Raw genomic sequence first — 24,269 nt, 5'->3', positions numbered from 1 at the left:
ACAAGAGCTTTAAACTCTGTTTAAGGTATTTTAATTAATTCCAATGAGTAATTTCTTAAAGATTTAACTCCCTCCCACTCTCTCCCATCCCTATGGCCCCCACTTACCCTGCGGTATTACATACACTTCCCATCAGAGATAATTCTAAGGCCTGAATAGCCAGTTCATCAGGTGCCGTCATTCCTTTATGAAGATGCCAATTTAGCATAAGTGCCAGCTCTGTGTCTGGTTGGTTGTTTAATACATAACGCAAAGCATCTCCTATCGACAAACGCTTTAAGCCATATTCACTTGAAATCTTTTTGGCAACTGAAAAACATTAAAATTTTAAACTTATTCTGTTTCACAAACCCATCTGTTAACCTTGGTTTCAGATTCTAGTTAACTGACAACAACAGCAAGTTAATCTTCACATTTCTCAAAGAAATTTCAAAAATTAAAATAGCTACATTTTATTGAATTAATGGGCTTCTCTGGTGGTGGCTCAGACGGTAAAGAATCTGCCTGCAATGTTGGAGACCCGAGTTCAATCCCTGGGTCTCGAAGATCCCCTGGAGAAGGGAACGGTTACCCACTCCAGTATTCTTGACTAGAGAATTCCATGAACAGAAGAGCCTGGTGGGCTACAGTCCATGGAGTTGCAAAGAGTCGGACATGGCTGAGCAAACAACACTTTCACTTCACTTCATTGAATTAATACTATTCAAAGGTCAGTCATTATTAGCACTTCAGGTATGTGGCTGACAGATCTGGTTAATGAGCCAACTATGTTAGGTTTTTCCATAACCAAACCATTTAAGTGTTTTTTCCTTCTGTACAAGGTAGCAAAAAATTTGAGAGCTTTATAAGGCATCCTGTGTGTACTATTAATATTTGGTCTTTTTATATCCAAAATAACAATTCAATGTTCTTGTGTCATTGGGTTAACCCATTTCCCTATCTATACACTTATGACTTCAGGCTGCAATCAGGATAACTTACCCTATACAATTAAGTGCACTCAAGCCTCTAGGACATAATTTTTTAAATTTATTTTCTAAAAATTATAGTGGTGATAGTGGTGTATCTGACACTTTATTAATAATTTACAGTTTATAAGGCAGTATTTCTTCTGTGACTTTATTTGATACTTTCAACTATTCCATCAAGTGTGGAGAGTGGGTACTGAAATTCCAGTTTTACAGGTGAAAGAACTGCAGCCCACTGAAATGGAATGGTTTGTCCAAGGGCACACAGATGTTGCCACTGGCTGAAAGAGGACTCGGCCACAGCCTCTGCTTCTGCTACGTGAGGCCATAGATTAGGCTTCTGTGTGTGTACATGCTCAGTTGCTTCAGTCGTGTCTAACTCTTTGCAATCCTATGGACTGTAGCCCTCCAGGCTCCTCTGTCCGTGGGGATTCTCCAGGCAAGAATACTGGAGCGGGTTGCCATGCCCTCCTCCAGGGGATCTTCCCAACCCCGGGATTGAACCCGTCTCTGATGTTTCCTGCATCAGCAGGCAGATTCTTTACCACTAGCGCCGCCTGGGAAGTCCAGTGGTTTCCAGTTACTGTTAAATGCAGGTGTGCTCTGATGGAGTCTACAAACCTTGCCTCATCATGGTCTGGAGACAGGGTGTATAGAGGACACTGGAGACAGCGTGTGTAGAGGACATTGAGACTCACCTGGTCCCATGGGGAATGCAGGTTAACTGGCCACAGTTAGGGCCACTGGGAGAGATGCCCCTGTGAGGGCTGCAGAAGCCTTCATCTCAACTTTGCCACAAACACTAGGGTCAGACCCATTATTTTTCAGCTATAAAAACAAACTTTTACAATTTGGGATTCTGTTAAAAAAAATTAGCCTCTATTTTGACAAAGACCAAGAAATCTGATTGTACTGTATACATGTTACTTTTTTGCTGTGTTGGAGGATCTTATTTTGAATGTCAATGTACATTAAAATACACTTTCCATCTAAAGAGCTAAAACACGAAACTCTCTTTTATTATTTCTGGTGACAAATCAATATTTGACCTAATCCCTCCCTTTCATTTTCTATGCCATCAGTCATTAAGTCCTGCTGTTTTCCTTTTAAATATTTCCGGTATCTATCCTTTCCCATTTTATTCTCATTGTGACCAACCACTACTCATGTGATTATCATGTCATTTTGAAATACCACACTCACCTATTGTTGGACTACTTGCTTTAAAAAATATATAGAAAATTCAAACATTATAGTTTACTAAATGCCTTTATCAGCAATGATTAAGATAATGAATTTTCACTCTTTAACTTATTAATATAGTAGATTATATTTATAAATTATAAATATAATTTTAATTAAATAAAATCAATATACTATTATTTGACTATATATATAAATAATATTAGTTTGTAATTTCTTTTCTTATATTATCTTTGTTTAGTTCTTATATCAGGGTCATACTTAAAAATGAATTTGTATTTATACCTTTTTAATTATTTAAAAAAAACTGAAAATAAATTGGACAGCTTACTTTCATTTCCCTTGCTCTGGAAAAGCTTATAAAATCACAGGAAGTATCTCTTGAATTTTTAATTTTTGAAAGGTTGACATAATTTCCCTCTAAAACCATTTGATTGTGGCCTGTTTTGGAGTGGGGCTATATTTTTGAATGCCTTCTCTTCAGTGGTTATTGGTCTGTTTAGTTCTTCTGACTCTTACTGAGTCAGTTTTGATAGTTTTTTTTTAAAAATAGTTCTCATTTTCAGGAGATTCTTGTATGCTTAAGGATAGCAAAGGCAGACACACCCTTACCTGTAGTTTTTCCAGATTTTGGAGGCCCCAGAATTGCAATCCTAATGGGGATAGTAGGCTTAGGTTTGGGTTGACAGATATATTTGATTGGATTCTTCATAAATTTTTCTTTAGTTTCTTTACTAGATAAAAAATAAATATACTGACGATGGATTACAGGATGAAGTGGATTCTCTGAATTTTCTACTGGTTTGATGGTCTCTCCTTCATGTAGCTGCAATATATACACAATTGAATTAACAAATTAGCCTTATTTTAAACAGCATTTCCCCAAAATATATTTCTAAGAACAAATTTGTAAAATCTTTCTTATAGAACAAGAAAACTAATTATAATTGAATATTGGTATTAAAAAACTGTGTAAAAAGAACAAGTTATTTTACACTCACATGCAATAAATGTTTTTCTTTAATGGGTTTCAGTTTCTGACAATTATAGTTCTACTTCCTTTATAATGTGTTTAGTGTATACTGAATGTTTCTGCCAAGGTGTGTAAAGGTGTTCGGATATATTCATGGGCCAATTTATCTACACAAACAGGTCCATTCCTAAGGTGGTGTTGTGTATGGAAATGTGCCTTCCTAAAATCATGGTTTGAAGCCCTAACCCTCAAAGTGACTATATTTGGAGACAGGACCTTTAAGGAGATGACAAAGGTTAAATGAGGTCATAAGAATGGGGTTCTAATCTAAGAGAACTGGGGTCCTTAGAAGAGAGACACCAGGAGTGCATGAGCACAAAGGAAAAGCATTGAGGACCCAGTGAGGAATGGCCACAGTGAGACACACCAGAAAAACCACCCCTGCTGGCACCATGATCTTGGACTCCAGCCTCCTGAGCAGTAAGAAAATACATTTCTGTCATCTAAGTCACAAAGTCTGTGGTATTCCAATATGGTAACATATGCAGACTAATACAGAATTCTAATTTGCTGTCCAAAGATGTTATTCCAGTAAGACAGCATGGATAGGCTAAAGTATGTGGTATTCCAATATGGCAGCATGGTATCCCAATATGGCAGGTGGAGTCCTGGGATATCTTTGGGAGTATACTGGTCAGACAAATCTCACTGACTTCTCTTTTACATTTTTATACAGACAAAATCCCACTCACATAAATATGAATAGCGGCCATAAAAGGGAAAAATACACCAAAACAGCAGCCTAACGTATTGGTATGGAATGGAGAGGAAGGACTGGTCTCACGTCTTTGCACTGGTAATGATGATAAATGGGTAATTAATGGATACCTTTTTTATATCATCAGATGGCCCAGCATCAGTTATCCCTGGACTTGACAGAGTAGGTGGGCAATGGTGTGGTAATATTGCTTCTCCCCTAGAGTTAGAGTATTCCATGGACAGAGGAGCCTGGTGGGCTACAGTCCATGGGGTTGCAAAGAGTCGGACACAACTGAGCGACTATCACACACACCTAGTGTTACACCAGGTCAGTTGTCACAGGTAAATGGAGTTATCAGCATCATCATTTTGGGGCTGGAGTGATGTTCATGGCTGAGTGTAAGTGCTAGGGATAAGAAGAAGCTTAGGGATGGGGTGGGAATGTCTGCTCTATTTCTTATGTTTGGTAGTAAAAGAAAAGCTGAAAGTTTAATGATTCCATTTCAAATTCCCAAATTAACTATGAATTCTTGCAATGGTTTCTGCTATTTCCCAAAAGATCTACCATGTATCTTTCTCTTCTATAGGTCAGAATACCCAAGGTGTCATCAAATCTGAAACATCAAATTGTCAGGACCTGGAAAGATTCCCAACAGCCCTGAAAAATGATTATTTATATGCTTAAAGCCTTCCTATGACCATGCACTCATTTATTCACAAGACATTTTTGTGCAGTCCTAATTATGTTCAGACATGGGCCCTTGAATAGGGTTCGGACTTTGCCTGCTTCTTCCCCTCTCTTGCCCATCTCAAAGAGACAGTTAGGGTGTGACTGTGATTTTTCAAAAGCTTTCTAAACGATCCTGCTGCTACTGCTGCTAAGTCGCTTCAGTCATGTCGACTCTGTGCGACCCCATAGATGGCAGCCCACCAGGCTCCTCCATCCATGGGATTTTCCAGGCAAGAACACTGGAGTGGGTTGTCATTGCCTTCTCCAATGCAGGAAAGTGAAAAGTGAAAGCGAAGTCACTCAGTCATGTCCGACTCTTAGCGACCCCATGGATTGCAGCCTACCAGGCTCCTCCATCCATGGGATTTTCCAGGCAAGAGTACTGGAGTGGGGTGCCATTGCCTTCTCCGCTAAATGATCCTAATACATGCTTAATTTTATCTGATTATTTATGGAGGGACTTGTCATAATGTTTCTATATTTTAGCATGATATTTAAAAAGATTTCTCTTGACACCCTTATGGTTAAGGTAAAGAAGATATTAATATAACAATTAAGTAAAACTGAAAATGACTGTATCAGTATCAACCAAGAAGGTTTCAAGTAATATGCATATTGCTCTATTTTGGATCCCTTCCTCCAAAATGTTTTTTATCAGTGACCAATAAGAGTAATACATATTAATAACAACATTGTTATTATAATGTTGTATGTATACTGTTATAATGTTATAATTTATACTATTGTTGTATATTTTGTTATTATATATGTTATATATAAAACATATTTAATATAATATTTATATTATGTATATATTATATATATTGTTATTGTAATGTATTTATACTATTATAATATATTTATACTATTATAATGTATGTATTTATACATACATACATGTAATTTATTTTACATGCATATTATGAAGTAAAAGTGAAAGTCACTCAGTCGTGTCCAACTCTTTGCAACCTCATGAACTATACAGTCCATGGAATTCTCTAGGCCAGAATACTAGAGTGGTTAACTTTTCCTTTCTCCAGGTGATCTTTCCAACCCAGGGATCAAACCCAGGTCTCCTGCATTGCAGACGGATTCTTTACCAGCTGAGCCACAAGGGAAGCCCAAGAATACTGGAGTGGATAGCCTATCCCTTCTCCAGGGGATCTTCCCGACTCAGGAATAGAACTGGGGCCTCCTGCATTGCAGGTGTATTCTTTACCAACTGAACTACTTATACATATTTTATATATGTATTATTTATACACATAAATATGTATATTATATAATTTTATATACATATTATATACATATCTCCTGCAATACGGGAGACCTGGGTTCGATTCCTGGGTCAGGAAGATCCCCTGGAGAAGGAAATGGCAATCCACTCCAGTATTCTTGCCTGGAGAATCCCATGGACAAAGAAACCTAGCAGGCTATAGCCCACGGGTTCTCAAGAGTCAGACGCAACTTAGCGACTCAACCACCAATATGTAATGAACATATATGAATAACAGCATTGCAGGCAGATTCTTTACCAGCTGAGCCACAAGGGAAGCCCATTAATAATAACAGCTTATGTTAATTGAGCACTCATGAGAAACCACGCATGGTTGCAAACACTTTCCAATAACTAACTGATTTAATAATTGTAATAATATTGTGAGGTAGGAACTATTCTTATTCCCATTATGCAAATGGGAATGGCTCAGAGAGGTTCAGTAATTTGTCCAAGGTCACTCAGCTAGGAAGCCGTGGTTTTCAACTCAGGCAGTCTGACTCCGGAAGCCATGTTTTCTCCACTCTACTTCTGTGCTACTTCACTGACGGAAATAGGAAGGTGCACTGGTCGAGAGGGTCGGTGTACCTTTACAAGGCATTTCTTTACTGTCTTTCTAGCACTTAATACAACCTGACTAGAACCTATTTGTTTACTCATGTATTGCCTGTTCATCCTCTCCAAACCAGCTATCATATAAAGCCCATGACAAAAGGAACCTTGCCTGTTTTGTTCACTGCTCTGCTCCCCGGGATTGGAACAGCAGCTAGAAGGTTCTTATTTAAAATTTGTTGAAAATCATCCCACATTTGAAGTCACTGAATTCCAATTACATCAAATATGTTTGTCCACACTACATAAAAATATTCTACTTGGCAGTAAGTTTGTGATGAACATTAAAGGCACATTTTGTTTGGTATCTCACACTTTCCAGAGGACTTCATATTCTTGCATTTGATCACATTGGCCTGATGGCATTCTCCCACTTTACAAGTGAGGAAACAGAATCAAAGAATTTAAATGGCTTGCCTAAAACTAAATAGCAAATTAGTGCTGAAGCTCAGCTCACTAGATGTCTAGTTTGAAAATATTTCTACTACGAACTTCCTCTGCTGCAGAGTTAGAACCAAGTTGGATCTGAATTATCTCTACAGAAATAGATGAAAGGAATTTAAACCCTTCAAGTACTTCTCCTACTTCAGAAAGGCAAAACAACAACACATATTTTTATAGCTATTTAAGAATACTGTATAATGCTTACAGTTTTTAAAAATTATCCACTGTCTTCTTCTTAGACATACTTCAAAAAGAAATAAAAGAAGAAACGTGAGTTTCAGATGCATTTGCTGATATTACCTTTACAGGGTCCCAGTAGCCGAATGAGCTTATATACTTGTAGGTAAAGCTGAGCATTTTCTGGGCAAGGCGTGATGATATTGGATAACATTTCTCAAAAATGCTTGCACGATTCTCTACTAGTGGTTTCAGTTTTGTATTCAATGTGTATTGGACAATGTGGATTTTCCGAGATCCATTAATGAGAATTACTGGTATCAAAAACTTCTCAAATTCTTCCTGATCAGAAAAATCATAAAACCAAATATTTTTAGTGGGAAGGAGGCTGGTAGTATTCAGTCACAGTGCATAGACTACTTCAGTCTAGAAAACAAATACTTTTAAACTTCCAGGTGACTCTGTGGTGGTAGCTAAAACTTTTGACCCTATGTGGTTTCCGTGTTGCCCTTGATTTATTAACTAGTTTTTATAATTGTAAGTGGTACTCAGGGACTTAACCCCTAAAAATATACATTTCTTTTGAAATGTTAAAAAGAAACCAAGGAATAAACCAAATTTCTTTTGTTTCCTTCTCACATGTTAATTTTTGAATTATGAAAAAGTCATAACCTGTATTATTTGTAAATTACTCATATCTGCTTCAAATTTTTCTCCGAGTTCACCCCTCAGGCGTTCGAGAGCATCAATTTCCTGCTCTTCCTCTTCCTCACTCATCACTTCCTCATCTTTTGGAAATTCATCTTCGAGAATGTTATCAATATCATCTTCATTGTTATCAGGTTCTTCCTCACTCATGTCTTCGTCTTCTCTAACAGTCTAAGGAAGAAAATATTCCCCTTTGTTATAAAACTGAAATATGGAACAAATGTCATGGCTAACTAATCATCTGGGATATTCTGGAATAAGTGGATATTGGTTAGTGTGGTATGCAATATGCAACATTCATCAACTGATACAGTAAAATTTCAAATATCTGGTACCCAGAAATGTAATGCCTTCAAGACTAACACCACAGTGATCCCTAGATAAATACACAGACAAGATATTAGCTTCTAACAGTTAATGCTATGGTCGTCAGAACATTACGTGCTTTTCATGGTCTTCAGCAACAAAGTTCCATGCAACTCAAAGAGTATAAATCACTCCAACCTATGTTAGCTTGGACAAGATCAGTTTTCTCATCTATAAAACAGGAATAATGAAAGGACCTCCCTCACATGATTGTTGGCAGAGTTATATAAGTTCATACGTGCAAAGCCCTTAGAAAACTGTCTGGTAAGCATGCAAATGATAGCTATTATTCCTATTATTATGTTATAATAACTATTATATTATTGTCATTTTGTATAAAGCACTGTTCTAATAGAATAGTACATGCCCCTGAGGAGGCTGCAGCTTATCTGAGGACACAAGAATAACAGATAAATGATTATTAAAGACTGTGACAGGATATTGATACTAAGTGGTGTTGTATAGGCTTTAAGTGCTGTGGTTCAATTTGCATAAAACTGAATCCTATCGTATTGATTCTCCTGCACTGTCTCCTGGCATGTTGCCCTGAAGTAGTCCTTGTCCCACCCAACTGGAAAACTGCCTTCCAGTCAGAAACCTGGGAATTACCTCTGCTCCTCACTCCCCATTATTGCACATCGCATTTCCAAGGACAGAATACTTAAGCTCTCTCCTCCTTTCTAGTCCTGCTCTGCTGTTTGCCCTCTCATTATCTCTTGCCTGCACTCTTCTGATTAATTTGATGTTTCCTAATCATTCTAACTAAAGAGCCTCTTGATGAAAGTGAAAGAGGAGAGTAAAAAAGTTGGCTTAAAGCTCAACATTCAGAAAACTAAGATCATGGCATCTGGTCCCATCACTTCATGCCATCACTTCATGGCAAATAGAAGGGAAACAATGGAAACAGTGAGAGCCTTTATTTTCTTGGACTCCAAAATCACTGCAGATGGTGACTGCAGAAATGAAATTAAAAGACGCTTGCTCCTTGGAAGAAAAGCTATGACCAATCTAGATAGCACATTAAAAAGCAGAGACATTACTTTGCCAAAAAAGATCCGTCTAGTCAAAGCTATGGTTTTTCTAGTAGTCATGTATGGATATGAGAATTGGACCATAAAGAAAGCTGAGTGCCGAAGAATTGATGTTTTTGAACTGCGATGTTGGAGAAGACTCTTTAGAGTCCCTAAGACTGCAAGGAGATCAAGCCAGTCCATCCTAAAGGAAATCAGTCTTGAATATTCATTGGAAGGACTCATGCTGAGGCTGAAACTCCAATACTTTGGCCACCTGATGGGAAGAACTGACTCATTGGAAAAGACCCCGATGCTGGGAAAGATTGAAGGCAGAAGGAGAAGGGGACAACAGAAGATGAGATGGTTGGATGGCATCACTGACTCAATAGACATGAATTTGAGCAAGCTCTGGGAGTTGGTGATGGACAGGGAAGCCTGGCATGCTGCAGTCCATGGGGTCGCAAAGAGTGGAACATGACTGAGCGACTGAACTGGACTGAACTGAATCTTTCTAACTGATGAGACCCTGCTTCCTTGAAAAGAGTCTGCAGCTGGAATTTGGACTTGTAAGGGCTGAGAGGAAGATGAAAAGATAAGGGCCCTTCCTTGCTCTGTGCCCAGGCTTTTCTCTCCCCAGAAGGAGAGACTTCTGTTGGGACTACAACAGATGTTTGGTGTTGGGACTGTGCTTCTCAGTTCTTGCTATTTTTTGTTTGAATTTTGAAGTCATTTGGTTCTCTGACTACTTTTTCCTTTTTCTTGTATTTTGACAATTTTTTATGGTGAAATTTGATTTGCTAAGGAACATCGGAAGTACGGTGGGGTGAGTCCACACTGCCAGCTGGGACATCTTAGCTTCTGATGACCTGTGCTCACCTCGCCAGCTCTACCTAATAGGACTTCCAACTTGTTTGTGATAGAAAGCTCTGTCTTTTGTCACCTACAAAAGGTGACTTGGCACTTACCATCTACTTCTAAAAGGAGTAAATTATGAGCTGCTACAGCTGCTGATCTTCAACACCAGAAATGAGGCACTCTGTGCTTTGGAAAAAACTATCAGAACAGGTCTTCAGATAGATATATTCAGGAGATGATTTTATGAGCCCAATTATTGCATTTCCTCATAATTAGAAAAACACTAAAATCCTTCATGGTGATGTCTGCTCCTTTTGACTAGTAGTAGCCATGAGACTAGCAGAACTTTCTGTAAAAATATGTGCTTTATTGCATGTACTCCCCCTTCACCAAAATCACATATATACTGGCCTTGCCCCTTACCTCTTTGGGGCAGTTTCTCAGAGTATCTGAGGCTATTCTCCTCATTTTGCCCTAAATACAACTTAACTCACAATTCTCATGTTGTGCAATTCTTTTGGAGTCAGCACTTTCAGTTGGAGCAAGCAGGGGGAGAGAGCCACAACCAGGGGACTGGAGAGTGAGAAAAAACTTTAGAGTTGAGAGAGCCAGCAAAGGATATACAAATCAGTTCACAAAGATTATCCAAGTCTCTGGCTAATCTCTGAAAACCCCACACATATTGGCTGTTTACAACAGTATAAACAGAACTGCTGCCCATTCGTAGGCATGACAGAGTTTGCAGGTTTAGTCTCGCCAAGTTAATTGTCTGCTAGAACAATAACACCATCCCTCTTTGAAGGCATACAACAGAATCCAGAATCCCCACAATATAACATTCACAATTCTAGGATATAATCCAAAATTACTGAAACTATAAAGGCTCATGAGATGTGACCCATTCTCATAAGAAAGATAATCATTAAATACTCAGTTCAGGTGCTAGAGTTACCAGCTGAGAACTTTATCACAGTTAGAGTTACCAGCTGAGAACTTTATCACAGTTATTATCACTGGGATCAATGAGGAAAAGGAAAAAGAAGTGAAAATATAGGAAATTTCATGATGGAAATAAAAAATATAAAAACAAACCAAATTGAAAGTTTAGAAATAAAAACAACAATATTTGAAGTTTTTAAAAACATTGGGTAGGTTTAATACATGAACTGTGAACTTCCAGATGTTCAACCTGGTTTTAGAAAAGGCAGAGGAACCAGAGATCAAATTGCAAACATCCGCTGGATCATGGAAAAAGCAAGAGAGTTCCAGAAAAACATCTATTTCTGCTTTATTGACTATGCCAAAGCCTTTGACTGTGTGGATCACAATCAACTGTGGAACATTCTGAAAGAGATGGGAATACCAGACCACCTGACCTGCCTCTTGAGAAATTTGTATGCAGGTCAGGAAGCAACAGTTAGAACTGGACATGGAACAACAGACTGGTTCCAAATAGGAAAAGGAGTACGTCAAGGCTGTATATTGTCACCCTGCTTATTTAACTTCTATGCAGAGTACATCATGAGAAACGCTGGGCTGGAGGAAGCACAAGCTGGAATTAAGATTGCTGGGAGAAATATCAATAACCTCAGGTATGCAGATGACACCACCCTTATGGCAGAAAGTGAAGAGGAACTCAAAAGCCTCTTGATGAAAGTGAAAGAGGAGAGTGAAAAGTTGGCCTAAAGCTCAACATTCAGAAAACGAAGATCATGGCATCTGGTCCCATCACTTCATGGGAACTAGATGGCGAAACAGTGGAAACAGTGTCAGACTATATTTTGGGCTCCAAAATCACTGCAGATGGTGATTGCAGCCATGAAATTAAAAGACGCTTACTCCTTGGAAGAAAAGTTGTGACCAACCTAGATAGCATATTGAAAAGCAGAGACATTATTTTGCCAACAAGGTCTGTCTAGTCAAGGCTATGTTTTTTCCAGTGGTCATGTGTGGATGTGAGAGTTGGACTGTGAAGAAAGCTGAGCACTGAAGAATTGATGCTTTTGAACTGTGGTGTTGGAGAAGACTCTTTTGAGAGTCCCTTGGACTGCAAGGAGATCCAACCAGTCCATTCTGAAGGAGATCAGCCCTGGGAGTTCTTTGGAAGGAATGATGCTCAAGCTGAAACTCCAGTACTTTGGCCACCTCATGCGAAGAGTTGACTCATTGGAAAAGACTCTGATGCTGGGAGGGATTGGGGCAGGAGGAGAAGGGGACGACAGAGGATGAGATGGTTGGATAGCATCACCAACTTGATGGACGTGAGTTTGAGTGAACTCCGGGAGTTGGTGATGGACAGCGAGGCCTGGCGTGCTGCAATTCATGGGGTCGCAGAGTCAGACACGACTAAGCGACTGAACTGAACTGAACTGATAAATATTTTAGACAAAGAAATGAGTGTTTCAATCCTTCTGCATAGTTTTGACTTACAGTTAAGTTTTACTGTATCAACAGTCTTCTGTACAACATAAGCATATTGGCGGGGGGCGGGGGGCAGGGATACATGGTTGCACATGCAGCAAGTCATATTTTCTGTTATTTCTCTTTTCTCCTTCCCTTTCTTGACTATTTTTGAACAGATGGAAATCAGATTACAGGAGGGTCAGCCCTGAGAAGATATTATAAGGGTGCTGAAGCCAGAAGGAAATGGAAGAAGGCAGGGACTATCTTATCTTTTGTCTTGGTTACCAGGGCACTGGTAAGCTGATTATATAAACAGGAGCTTTAAGTCCTTTGCAGAACAAGCTTCTCTACTCTGCCTCCTCTTTAACTTTGGCACCTCTGAGTTGCTTGGCTGTAGCATTTGGGTCAGGTAGGTCAACTTGGGACTAGCTCCTCTCTAAATAAAACAAAATCCATGATCTTCAAGGTTTCTCTTTTTTTAAAAAACCAGCGGATGGAAAAGAGGAACCATATTGAACATTCTGCAGAGTATGTGACTCTGTCCACAGGCTCTGCCTCATTCCATTCTTTATCTCAATGAAAGCATTTTAGCTCCAGCACAACTTTACAGTGTGTGTGTGTGTGTGTGTGTGTGTGTGTGTATGTGTGTTAGTCACTCAGTCATGTCTGACTGTTTGTAACCCCACAGACTGTAGCTCACCAGGCTCCTCTGTCCATGGGATTCTCCAGGCAAGAATACTGGAATGGGTAGCCATGCCCTTCTCCAGGGGATCTTCCCAGCCCACGGATCAAACTTGGGTCTCCTGCTCTGCAGGTGGATTCTTTACTATCTGAGCCACCAGAGAAGACCACAACTTCATAAGCTCTTGGTCTAGACCTTATTCCCATTCTCTCAGCCTATCTCCCTGTGACTTGGACTGAAGTGTGAAAAGCACAAAAAATCAGCGAGAAACATAATTTAATGTAGTATTATTATATTTTGTATTAGATTGTTTAAACATCTTTAGTGATTTCCTTTCCTTTAAAAGTGTTCATTTTTCTTATCATAAAAATAATAAAAGTTCATTGTAAGCAGTTATAAAATACCAGAAGTATAAAAAATGATACATAATCTAAGTACTAGTACATAAACTTGATATTTGCTTCAAGACTTCTATGCATCATTTTGATGCTCAATATCATGAATTATTAGAGAAATGCAAATCAAAACTACAATGAGGTATCACCTCAAAACAGGCAGAATGTGCTGTGCTGTGCTTAGTCGCATCCGACTTTGCAACCTCCATGGACTGTAGCCCCCTTGGCTCCTCTGTCCATGGGGATTCTCCATGTAAGAATACTGGAGTGGGTTGCCATGCCCTCTTCCAGGGGATCTTCCCAACTCAGGGATTGAACCCAGGTCTCCCGCATGGCAGGTAGATTCTTTACCATCTGAGCCACCAGGGAAGCCCCAGAATACCAGAGTGGGTAGCCTATCCCTTCTAAAGGGGATCTTCCTGACCCAGGTATTGAACTGGGGTCTCTTGCACTACAGACAGATTCTTTACCAGCTGAGCTACCAGGAAGCCCCAGTCAGAATGGCCATCATCAAAAAGTCTACAAACAATAAATGCTAGACAGGGTGTGGAGAAAAGGGGACCCTCCTACACTGTTGGTAGGAATGTAAATTGGTACAACTACTATGGAGAACAAAATGGAGGCCTTAAAAAGCTGAAAATAGAACTACCATATGACCCAGCAATCCCACTCCTTGGCATATAGCTGGAGAAAACCAAAATTTAAAAAGCTACATGCACCCTAGTGTTCACTGCAGTGCAATTTACAATAGCCAAGGCGTGGAAGCAACCTAATCGTCCATCGACAGATGAATGGATAAAGAAAATATGGTGCATAAATACAGTAGAATATTACTCAGCCATAAAAAAGAATGAAATAATGCCATTTGCAGCAACATAGATGGACCTAGAGACTATCACATTAAGTGAAGTAAATCAGAGAAAGATAAACATCATATCATTTATATGTGGAATCTAAAAAGTGATACAACTGAACTTTATGAAACAGAAAAGACTCACAGATTTAGGAAACAAACTTATGGTTACCAAAGGAGAAAGGTCAGAGGAGGGATAAATTAGGAGGTTGGGATTAACAGATACATACTATTATATATAAGATAGATAATCAACAAGGGCCTACTATATAGCACAGGAAACTCTACTCAACACTCTGTAATAAACTATATGGGAAAAGAATCTGAAAAGCAATAGGTATATGTATATCTGAATCACTTTGCTGTATACCTGATATTAACATAACACTGTAAATCAACTGCACTCCAATATAAAATAAAAATTAAAAAAGACTACTGTGCATCTTTTCATTTTATATGCTTGAGATTTTATATATATATATGTAAAATATATATATGTAAAATATATATTATATATATGTAAAATATATATTGTATATATGTAAAATATATATACTATATATGTAAAATATATATTGTATATATGTAAAATATATATTGTATATATGTAAAATATATATTGTATATATGTAAAATATATTTTTTATATATGTGTGGGTGTTTGTGTGTGTATGTGTCCATTTTATTTTTTGAGAAAAGCAATTTTATTTACTTACCACCCCTCCTTTCCTCCTTTTTTCTCTCTCTGTTATAAGTTCAGCCCTTCTTTTAGCAATCATATCATCCTGTTAAAGAAAGAAGCATTAAAAATGTCAACAGATAATAATAAAATTACTTTCTATGTATTAATATTTTTCCCAAATGGGAATAATATTTGGTCAGAGGATACTTTCCAGAAAAGATTGTGATGGTGATAATTATGTCACATGTATCTTTGGACCTCTGGCCCTCTTGATCAGCTGTTTCCCTCCAGAGGTATAAGTGGCACTTGGGATCAGTCAGTTTTTCTTCAAACTTTAGAATCCCTTTTCAAAATGTATTACTTATTTGTTTGCTTTGGTGGAGAGGTGGATTTTGCACATGGAGAAATAGGGAGGCTATTTGTTGAAAATGTCTGATAATTTTTCATCATATTATTAAGATGTAATTGTCTAAAGAACCCTAAAAGCACATATATACATGAGGAAAGCATTTGTACTTTGGATACTTTCACACATATGGTATATGGGTAGTCCTCTAGTTTTTTCGCGGCCTCTAAATCTAACGCAATGAATGGGTCCTCTGATGTGACCTTAAGGTTTGCATGAAAGCTAATCAGCTACCCTTGGGTTCTGGGGCTCATTGGTTCACGACTCTTGAAATTGCAGTCCCTTTAAATACTCAGAGATCAGAGAGGTGCCTTAAAGACATGCCCTGGGGGCTCTGGTCTAGGCCAGTAGCACCCTGCTCCTTTTATCTGGCAGTTACTGAGTATACATCCCAGATAACGTATGTTTGCTTGACATTCAAGAAAGAATTATAAAATCAAATGAAATAAAATTAATTTCATATATGAATCCCAGAGAGATTCTGTAGCTTTTCAGAAGGTGAGGATTATAAAAACTCTAATTTCCTTTTTTTAAACCAAAGTTTTACCATAGGTACTTTAACTGTAAAGCTATAAAAATAGTCCCTTTTGCCTGAGTTGTGGGTGTGAAAAGAAAGGAGCAAATGCACAAGGTTATGAACTAGCTCCAGAAATCTGTCCTTTCCTGTTACACATGCCCTACAAATTTTAGGGCATGTGATGGCTAGGATGGGGCTTGATTGCTTTACAGCTGCTCTGTCCAATATGGCAGTTACTAGCCATCTGAAAAGGATTTAAGGCAAAAGGACAAGGGGGTGGCAGAGGATGAGATGGTTAGATAGCATCATTAACTCAATGCACATGAATATGGGCAAACTTTGGTATGCCCTCTGCTTTCTTTTCCATTCTCATGCTTACAGAGCCTCTTGCCTAGCAGACAGTTGGGCCCATTTTCTTTAGAGATCAGCAGCAGAAAAGTGAAGGATGTCACACAGCAGAGTGTGAAGCTTGGTGTCTCTCCATATCTCCCTCCTTACTTTCATAGTACTTGGAAGACTGAGAGCTGGGCTTGCTTTGATTGTGCTGGCCACAGATGACCTGGGACAGGCAATACTTTTTTTGGCTTCACAGGATCTTTGTTGCTATACACAGGATCTTCTGTCTTTATTGTGACACGTGAACTCTTAGTTGTAGCATGTGGGTTCCAGTTCCCTGATCAGAGATCCAACCTGGGCCCCCTGCATTGGGAGCATGGAGTCTTAGCCACTGGATCACCAGGTCCATGTTCCAGGGCATGCAATCTTAGTTCCAGGGCATGCAGTCTTAGTGTGGTGGTGCAAGGGATGGATGGAAATGCCTTTAGAGGGATTTCCTCCAACTAAGTCCAAGATGAAAAGAATTTGACAACTGTGTCTGAGCGGTGAAAGAAGATCTTCATGGTTTTAACACGTGATACATTAATGAGTACTGAGTTGTGATAATGAATCCAATAATTTAAGTCATTGTATCTCAGAATTGGAATTAACTGATTAGCTCTTTGACACTAGAGAGCTTTCTTCCATATTCTCCCTACCAAATGTCTACTTAGCCTATGCTTATCTGCCTTCGATAAGTAGCTCACTGCCTTCGGTCTTTGTTCTTTTGGAAAGTCTTACTAGTACTGAAATACATCTTCCTGTACCTTTCTCCTACCAATGGTGTTTCTTTTGCCCATGGCCACATGGAACACAACAATTTCTCTTCAGCATAAAAGACTATCACATAATTTACCACTGCTCTCATGCCTTATCTTGGTCTTCCTAGTTCCAGACTTGGGAAGCTCCATTCATTCTACTCAATCCAGAAGAGAAGCGAAAAGCAAAGGAGAAAAGGAAAGATATAAACATCTGAATGCAGAGTTCCAAAGAATAGCAAGAAGAGATAAGAAAGCCTTCTTCAGCGATCAGTGCAAAGAAATAGAGGGAAACAACAGAATGGGAAAGACTAGAGATCTCTTCAAGAAAATCAGAGATACCAAAGGAACATTTCATGCAAAGATGGGCTCGATAAAGGACAGAAATGGTATGGACCTAACAGAAGCAGAAGATATTAAGAAGACATGGCAAGAGTACACAGAAGAACTGTACAAAAAAGATCTTCACAACCCAGATAATCACAATGGTGTGATCACTGACCTAGAGCCAGACATCCTGGAATGTGAAGTCAAGTGGGCCTTAGAAAGCATCACTACGAACAAAGCTAGTGGAGGTGATGGAATTCCAGTTGAGCTATTCCAAATCCTGAAAGATGATGCTGTGAAAGTGCTGCACTCAATATGCCAGCAAATTTGGAAAACTCAGCAGTGGCCCCAGGACTGGAAAAGGTCAGTTTTCATTCCAATCCCAAAGAAAGGCAATGTCAAAGAATGCTCAAACTACTGCACTATTGCAGTCATCTCACATGCTAGTAAAGTAATGCTCAAAATTCTCCAAGCCAGGCTTCAGCAATATGTGAACCGTGAACTTCCTGATGTTCAAGCTGGTTTTAGAAAAGGCAGAGGAACCAGAGATCAAATTGCCAACATCCGCTGGATCATGGAAAAAGCAAGAGAGTTCCAGAAAAACATCTATTTCTGCTTTATTGACTATGCCAAAGCCTTTGACTGTGTGGATCACAATAAACTATGGAACATTCTGAAAGAGATGGGAATACCAGACCACCTGACCTGCCTCTTGAGAAATTTGTATGCAGGTCAGGAAGCAACAGTTAGAACTGGACATGGAACAACAGACTGGTTCCAAATAGGAAAAGGAGTACGTCAAGGCTGTATATTGTCACCCTGCTTATTTAACTTCTATGCAGAGTACATCATGAGAAATGCTGGATTGGAAGAAACCCAAGCTGGCATCAAGATTGCCGGGAGAAATATCAATAACCTCAGGTATGCAGATGATACCACCCTTATGGCAGAAAGTGAAGAGGAACTCAAAAGCCTCTTGATGAAAGTGAAAGTGGAGAGTGAAAAAGTTGGCTTAAAGCTCAACATTCAGAACACGAAGATCATGGCATCCGGTCCCATCACTTCATGGGAACTAGATGGGGAAACAGTGGAAACAGTGTCAGATTTTATTTTTCTGGGCTCCAAAATCACTACAGATGGTGACTGCAGCCATGAAATTAAAAGACGCTTACTCCTTGGAAGGAAAGTATGACCAACGTAGATAGCATATTCAAAAGCAGAGACATTACTTTGCCAACAAAGGTTCATCTAGTCAAGGCTATGGTTTGTCCTGTGGTCATGTATGGATGTGAGAGTTGGACTGTGAAGAAAGCTGAGCATCGAAGAATTGATGCTTTTGAACTGTGGTGTTGGAGAAGACTCTTGAGAGTCCCTTGGACTGCAAGGAGATCCAACCAGTCCATTCTGAAGGAGATCAGCCCTGGGATTTCTTTGGAAGGAATGATGCTCAAGCTGAAACTCCAGTACTTTGGCCACCTCATGCGAAGAGTTGACTCATTGGAAAAGACTGATGCTGGGAGGGATTGTGGGCAGGAGGAGAAGGGGACGACAGAGGATGAGATGGCTGGATGGGATCACTGACTCGATGGACATGAATCTGAGTGAACTCTGGGAGTTGGTGATGGACAGGGAGGCCTGGCGTGCTGCGATTCATGGGGTCGCAGAGTCGGACACGAATGAGCGACTCATCTGATCTGATCTCATCAAGACATGTCATATAAATGGAATGAATCATAGAGTACATATAATACTATTTTCTTTGCCTGGTTTCTTTCACTTAGCATAATGATCTTTTGTAGGGAGTATCAATACTTCATTCCTTTCAAATACTGAGTACTACTCCATTATATGAATATACTATATATTTATTTATTATTTTCCCAGCTTTGTAAAAATGAGAGATATTTAACGTGTATGTCATTAAGATTTGATGTACATATACATTGTGAAAGGACTCTTCCCCCATTTGGTTAAGTAACACATCCATCACCTCACATACGTATCCTGTGTGTATGACAACATTTAAGTTCTACTCTCTTGCCAAATTTCAATTATACAGTACAATATTATCAACTATAGTCATCATGTTATACATTAGATCCTCAGGCCTTAATCGTATTATAACTGAACTTTTTTATATCATCTTACCAACCTCTCCCCATTTCCCACACCCCCCAGCCCATGGCAACCACTTGTATACTTTCTGTTTCTATGAGTTTGATTATTTTTTCCCAAGATTTTACATACAAGTGATAGCTTGCAGCATTTGTCTTTCTCTGTCTGGCTTGTTTAACTTGGGATAATGCCCTCAAGCTTCACCTGTGTTGTTGCAAATGGCAGGATCTCCTTCCTTCCCATGGCTGAACAATGTCCCATTGTGTATATATCTACCCCACATCTTCTTTGTCCATTCATCTGTTGACAGACACAGGTTGTTTCTATACCTTGACTATCGTGAATAATGCTGCTATGAACACGGGAGAAGAGATATCTCTTTGAGATAATGACTTTGTTTCCTTTGGATACATATACCCAGAAGTGGGATTCCTGAATCATATGGTAATTCTATTTTTTAATTACTTGAGGAACCTCCATACTGATTTCCATAGTGGCTGTACTAGTTGACATTCCTATCAACAGTGTACAAGGGTTCCTTTTTCTTCACATCCTCATCAGCATTTATCTCTGTTCTCTTTTTTTATTTAGACATCCTAACAGGTGTGAGAGGTGATATCTCATTGTGATTTTGATCTGCATTTATCTTATGATTACTGATGTTGAGCACCTTTTCATGTCTCTGTTGGTCATGCCTTCTTTGGAAAAATGTTTATTCAGTTCATCTGCCCACTTAAAAAATTAGATTGTTTTTTTTTTTTCCTCTCTCAACTCCCTCTTCCCTATTCCCTTCCCACAATTTACTCTTCTCTATTTCCCTTATTACAACTGAATATAATACTACACTTTATTTATTACTTACCTGTCTCTCATGGAAATGGTATTGCCACAAACACAGAATTTTTGTCTGTTTTGTCTACTGTTATTTATCTCCAGCCTGACACATAATAAGTGTTCCATAGTATGTGTTCAATGAATGAATAAATGAACACATACTGAGTACTTACTATGCACTGAATATTATATAAGTCCTTCACATAGATTTTTTCTGTTTAAACTTTTTATTTTGTACTAGTGTATAGCCGATTAATAATGCTGTGACAGTTTCAGCAAAGGGATGGAGCTGTACATATACATGTACCCATCCTCCCCCAAGCTCCCCTCCTATCCAGGCTTCCACATAACATTGAGCAGAGTTCCATGTAATTGTTTGGTTTTTTGATACTGAGTGGTGTGAATTCTTTATGTCTTTTGGACTTTAACCCCTTATCAGGTATATGATTTGCAAATATTTTCTCCTATTCCCTAGACTGTCTTTTATTTTGTTGATGGTTTCTTTTGCTTGGAAGAAGATTTTTTTAGTTTGATGTAGTCCCACATACTTATTTTTGCTTTTGGTGTCAAATAAAAGACATTATTGCCAATATTGATGTGAAGGAGCTTACCCCTTTTTGTTATAGGAGTTTTAGGGTTTCAGGGCTTGTGTTTCAAGTCTTTGACCTACTTTGAGTAGATTTTTGTGTATGTTATAAGATAGGTGTCCAGTTTTATTCTTCTGTGTGTGGCTGTACAGTTTTCCCAATGCCATGTATTGAAGAGACTGTCTGTTCTCCACGTGCATTCTTGGCTAGTTTGTCATGAATTATGGGATTATTTCTGTGCTTTCTACTCTGTTTCACTGATTTATGCATCTAGAGTCTGCTATTGAACCCCTCTGCTGAATTTTTTAGTTTGGTTACTCTATTCTTCAGCTCTATGACTTCTGTTTGGTACTTTTATTTTCTGTTTGTTGAAGTTTTCACTTTGTTTATGCATTGTTCTCCTGACGTTGGTGAACATACTTATGACCATTATTTCTAACTATATATCAGATAAATCTCTTATCTTTGTTTCAATAAGGTTTGTTTCTGGAGTTTTATCTTGTTCCTCTGTTCACAATATAGTCCTCTGTTCCTTCATTTTCTTTGACTCTATGTGTTGGTTTCTGCACATTGGATAAAGCAGCCACCTCTCCCAGTCTTGACTGGGGTCTTGTGTAGAAGATGAATACAGCTCAGGTTGGCCTGAGGTCCTGGCCATCTCTCAAGCCTTTGTGCTTGTGTAAGACATGTTCTTGGTTTTCAGTGGCTCCCGTAGTTAAGGGTGTGCCATGACCTATCAGTGTCCCAAACGGAGGATCACAGTCATTACAGATTGATAGGAAGCTAAGACCTTCAGGTAGCAGCTGTTTTGATGTATTAATAGGTGATGTGGGTATTTTCTCAATTACCCAATGTGCAGGAATCTAGCTTCTCCTAGACTAGTTTCTCCAGCTAGTTTCTGCATTTCTTTCAGAGTAGACTGAGTTCAGAACTCATGTATTGCCACCTTGAGCTGTAACAAGGGAACCTATCTGGATATTTGTCACATTTTGTATATCCATTCATCAGTTGATGGACATTGAGTTGTTTCCACTTATTGGCTATCATGAACAATGCTGTGTGAACTTTCACAAACACATTTTTACATGGTCTGCTTTCATTTTCGTTAGATTCCTAGGAGTGCAATTACATAGGTTCACTATAACACTTTTGAACATTTTATGGAAACTTCTCAGAATACAGTTTAGGAAAAGATATTTTAAGCTAATACCTGGATTTATTTTACTATGGGCTAAAATGACCTTGATGGTTGGTGTTGGAGCTAGTGAAAGTCAATGAAAACTTTGAGTTTCAAGGTTTGCTCTACTTGCTGCCTCGTCCACTGTGCTCCCATGTCTAGTACAAGGATACTTTGGTGCAGCCACTATCTTTAATTTTGTTTGCCTTGAAGAGAGAAGCATTAACATGCAGATAATCACAAAGGCCTCAAATAATTCTTAACTCTTTCATGATAAATTGTTAAAATTTGATGAAAATAGTTTGCATACTGAATGTGGTATTAAAATCAGAAAACTACATTTTTGTAAAGGTCACTTTATAAATTGGATAGTTGCTGAACACATTTACCCTCATGCTTTTTCAAATGGATACATACCTTGATTTTTGCCTTCATTTCTTTGATGAGTTTTTTCCTTTCTAATTTCTTCTTTTGTTTTGCTTTCCACTTTCCAATTTGGACAGGAAGGAGGCGATCAGAAATATCTTGATCATCAACTTGTATAAACACAGCAGCATCTGGGAAAAGCCCATGTTCCCCCAGGAACTGGACCTCATCTGGATACCGTGGGAAACCGTCTAATACAAAACCTGTAGAACTATGTAGAAATTTCATAACTTACTTTATTTGCTTAAACTATTCTATTATAAATATTGATTTAAAAATGAAAAAAAAGTACTGCTAAATCTCAACTTTATATTAGATGTCCAATGAAACTTTTAAAAAGTTTAAATAGTTTATTGTAGTATCTTTTATTTCTTTTAGTATTTCTACTTGTATAAACATGCTGCTTCTTCTCCCAAATGTATCAAATTAGATTAAAGTTATAATATTTGATATTTATAGTATAAAATTGTAGTCAATCAGTTTATAGACAATTACTGTTAAATACAAGTTTACTAAAAGTTGTGAGAAGATCACAGGAAAGGAGAAGGTAAGTTCTCTGCTTGGGGTGAGTGCCCATCCTAATGATGGTGTCACCCTTTATGTAAAGAGTTTGTTTGGCTGCCTCCCTACCCCCACCCCTCTTTACTGAGAATCCTTTTAGTCATTTTTCTCCTAATGATGTTCCTCTTCCCTCCCTCTTTTTGTAAACAGTGACAATTATTAATGTTTTCGTGGCTCGTATGTGTAGGATGATTATATTCAAATAGGATCATCAAACTTGCCCAAGTATGATAAAACTTTAAGAATCATGAAAATAACTTGGAATGTTAACACATTTTCATTAGGGAATATTTATAATACAATCAGGCTTGGAGAGGGCTTCCCTGGTGGCACAGTGGGAAAGAATCTGCTTGCTAATGCCAGAGATGCAGGAAACATGGGTTCAGTCCTTGGGTCAGGGATATCTCCTAGAGGAGGAAATAGCAGTCCACTCCAGTATTCTTGCCTGGATAATCCCACGGACAGAGGAGCTTGGCGGGCTACAGTCCATGGGGTCACAAAGAGTCGGACACAAATGAGTACTGAAAACATACCCAGGCTTGGAGAACTTGGCTTGGTTTAGTTTGGTCCCTTTTTGAATGAACTTATTCTGTTTCTCTAAAATTTGGTTTAACTATTTATATTTAAATATACATTTTCTTCTTCATATGAATATGGTTTTCAAGAACATTTGATAATTTTAGCTCTTAACTGGCATTTAGAAATGTTGTATCCTTTCTATTTAAATGGGCAAATTTATATATATTGCCTTAAGATATGTTTCCTTTTCTTCAGAGATGCCTTCAGCAAAATCTCTTTTGTTCTAGTTGTCACTTCTTTGTCAATGACATCTAAATCTTTTTTTTTTTTTTTTGATGATACCCTTACTTGCTTTATTTTTTTTTTCACCTTTATTCTCTTTATTTTTTTTAATTTTATTTTTAAACTTTACAATATTGTATTAGTTTTGCCAAATATCGAAATGGATCCGCCACAGGTATACCTGTGTTCCCCATCCTGAACCCTCCTCCCTCCTCCCTCCCCATACCCTCCCTCTGGGTCCTCCCAGTGCACCAGCCCCAAGCATTCAGTATCATGCATTGAACCT

General features: G+C 38.5%; 1 protein-coding gene across 8 annotated transcripts in view; it reads right to left on the bottom strand.

The window, feature by feature from the left end:
- AK9 (adenylate kinase 9) overlaps positions 1-24,269 on the bottom strand; it is a 116,920-nt gene that overhangs the window by 14,158 nt on the left and 78,493 nt on the right. For 7 of the 8 annotated variants that reach the window (XM_070795983.1, XM_019967228.2, XM_070795982.1 and 4 more), the window contains 6 exons: positions 22,613-22,832; positions 15,134-15,202; positions 7,815-8,021; positions 7,266-7,484; positions 2,784-2,997; positions 108-309 (listed from right to left, as the gene is read on the bottom strand). In XM_070795983.1, the coding sequence (XP_070652084.1) occupies positions 108-309; positions 2,784-2,997; positions 7,266-7,484; positions 7,815-8,021; positions 15,134-15,202; positions 22,613-22,832 (1,131 nt within the window). Of the gene's footprint in view, positions 1-107; positions 310-2,783; positions 2,998-7,265; positions 7,485-7,814; positions 8,022-15,133; positions 15,203-22,612; positions 22,833-24,269 lie in introns of those variants that run through there. The other variant, XR_011568444.1, reaches the window with a different exon arrangement.

Source organism: Bos indicus, chromosome 9 (assembly GCF_029378745.1).
Source record: "Bos indicus isolate NIAB-ARS_2022 breed Sahiwal x Tharparkar chromosome 9, NIAB-ARS_B.indTharparkar_mat_pri_1.0, whole genome shotgun sequence".
NCBI lineage: Eukaryota > Metazoa > Chordata > Mammalia > Artiodactyla > Bovidae > Bos > Bos indicus.
Note: the sequence above shows the minus strand (reverse complement) of the source record. Positions and strands in the feature narration are given on the sequence as shown.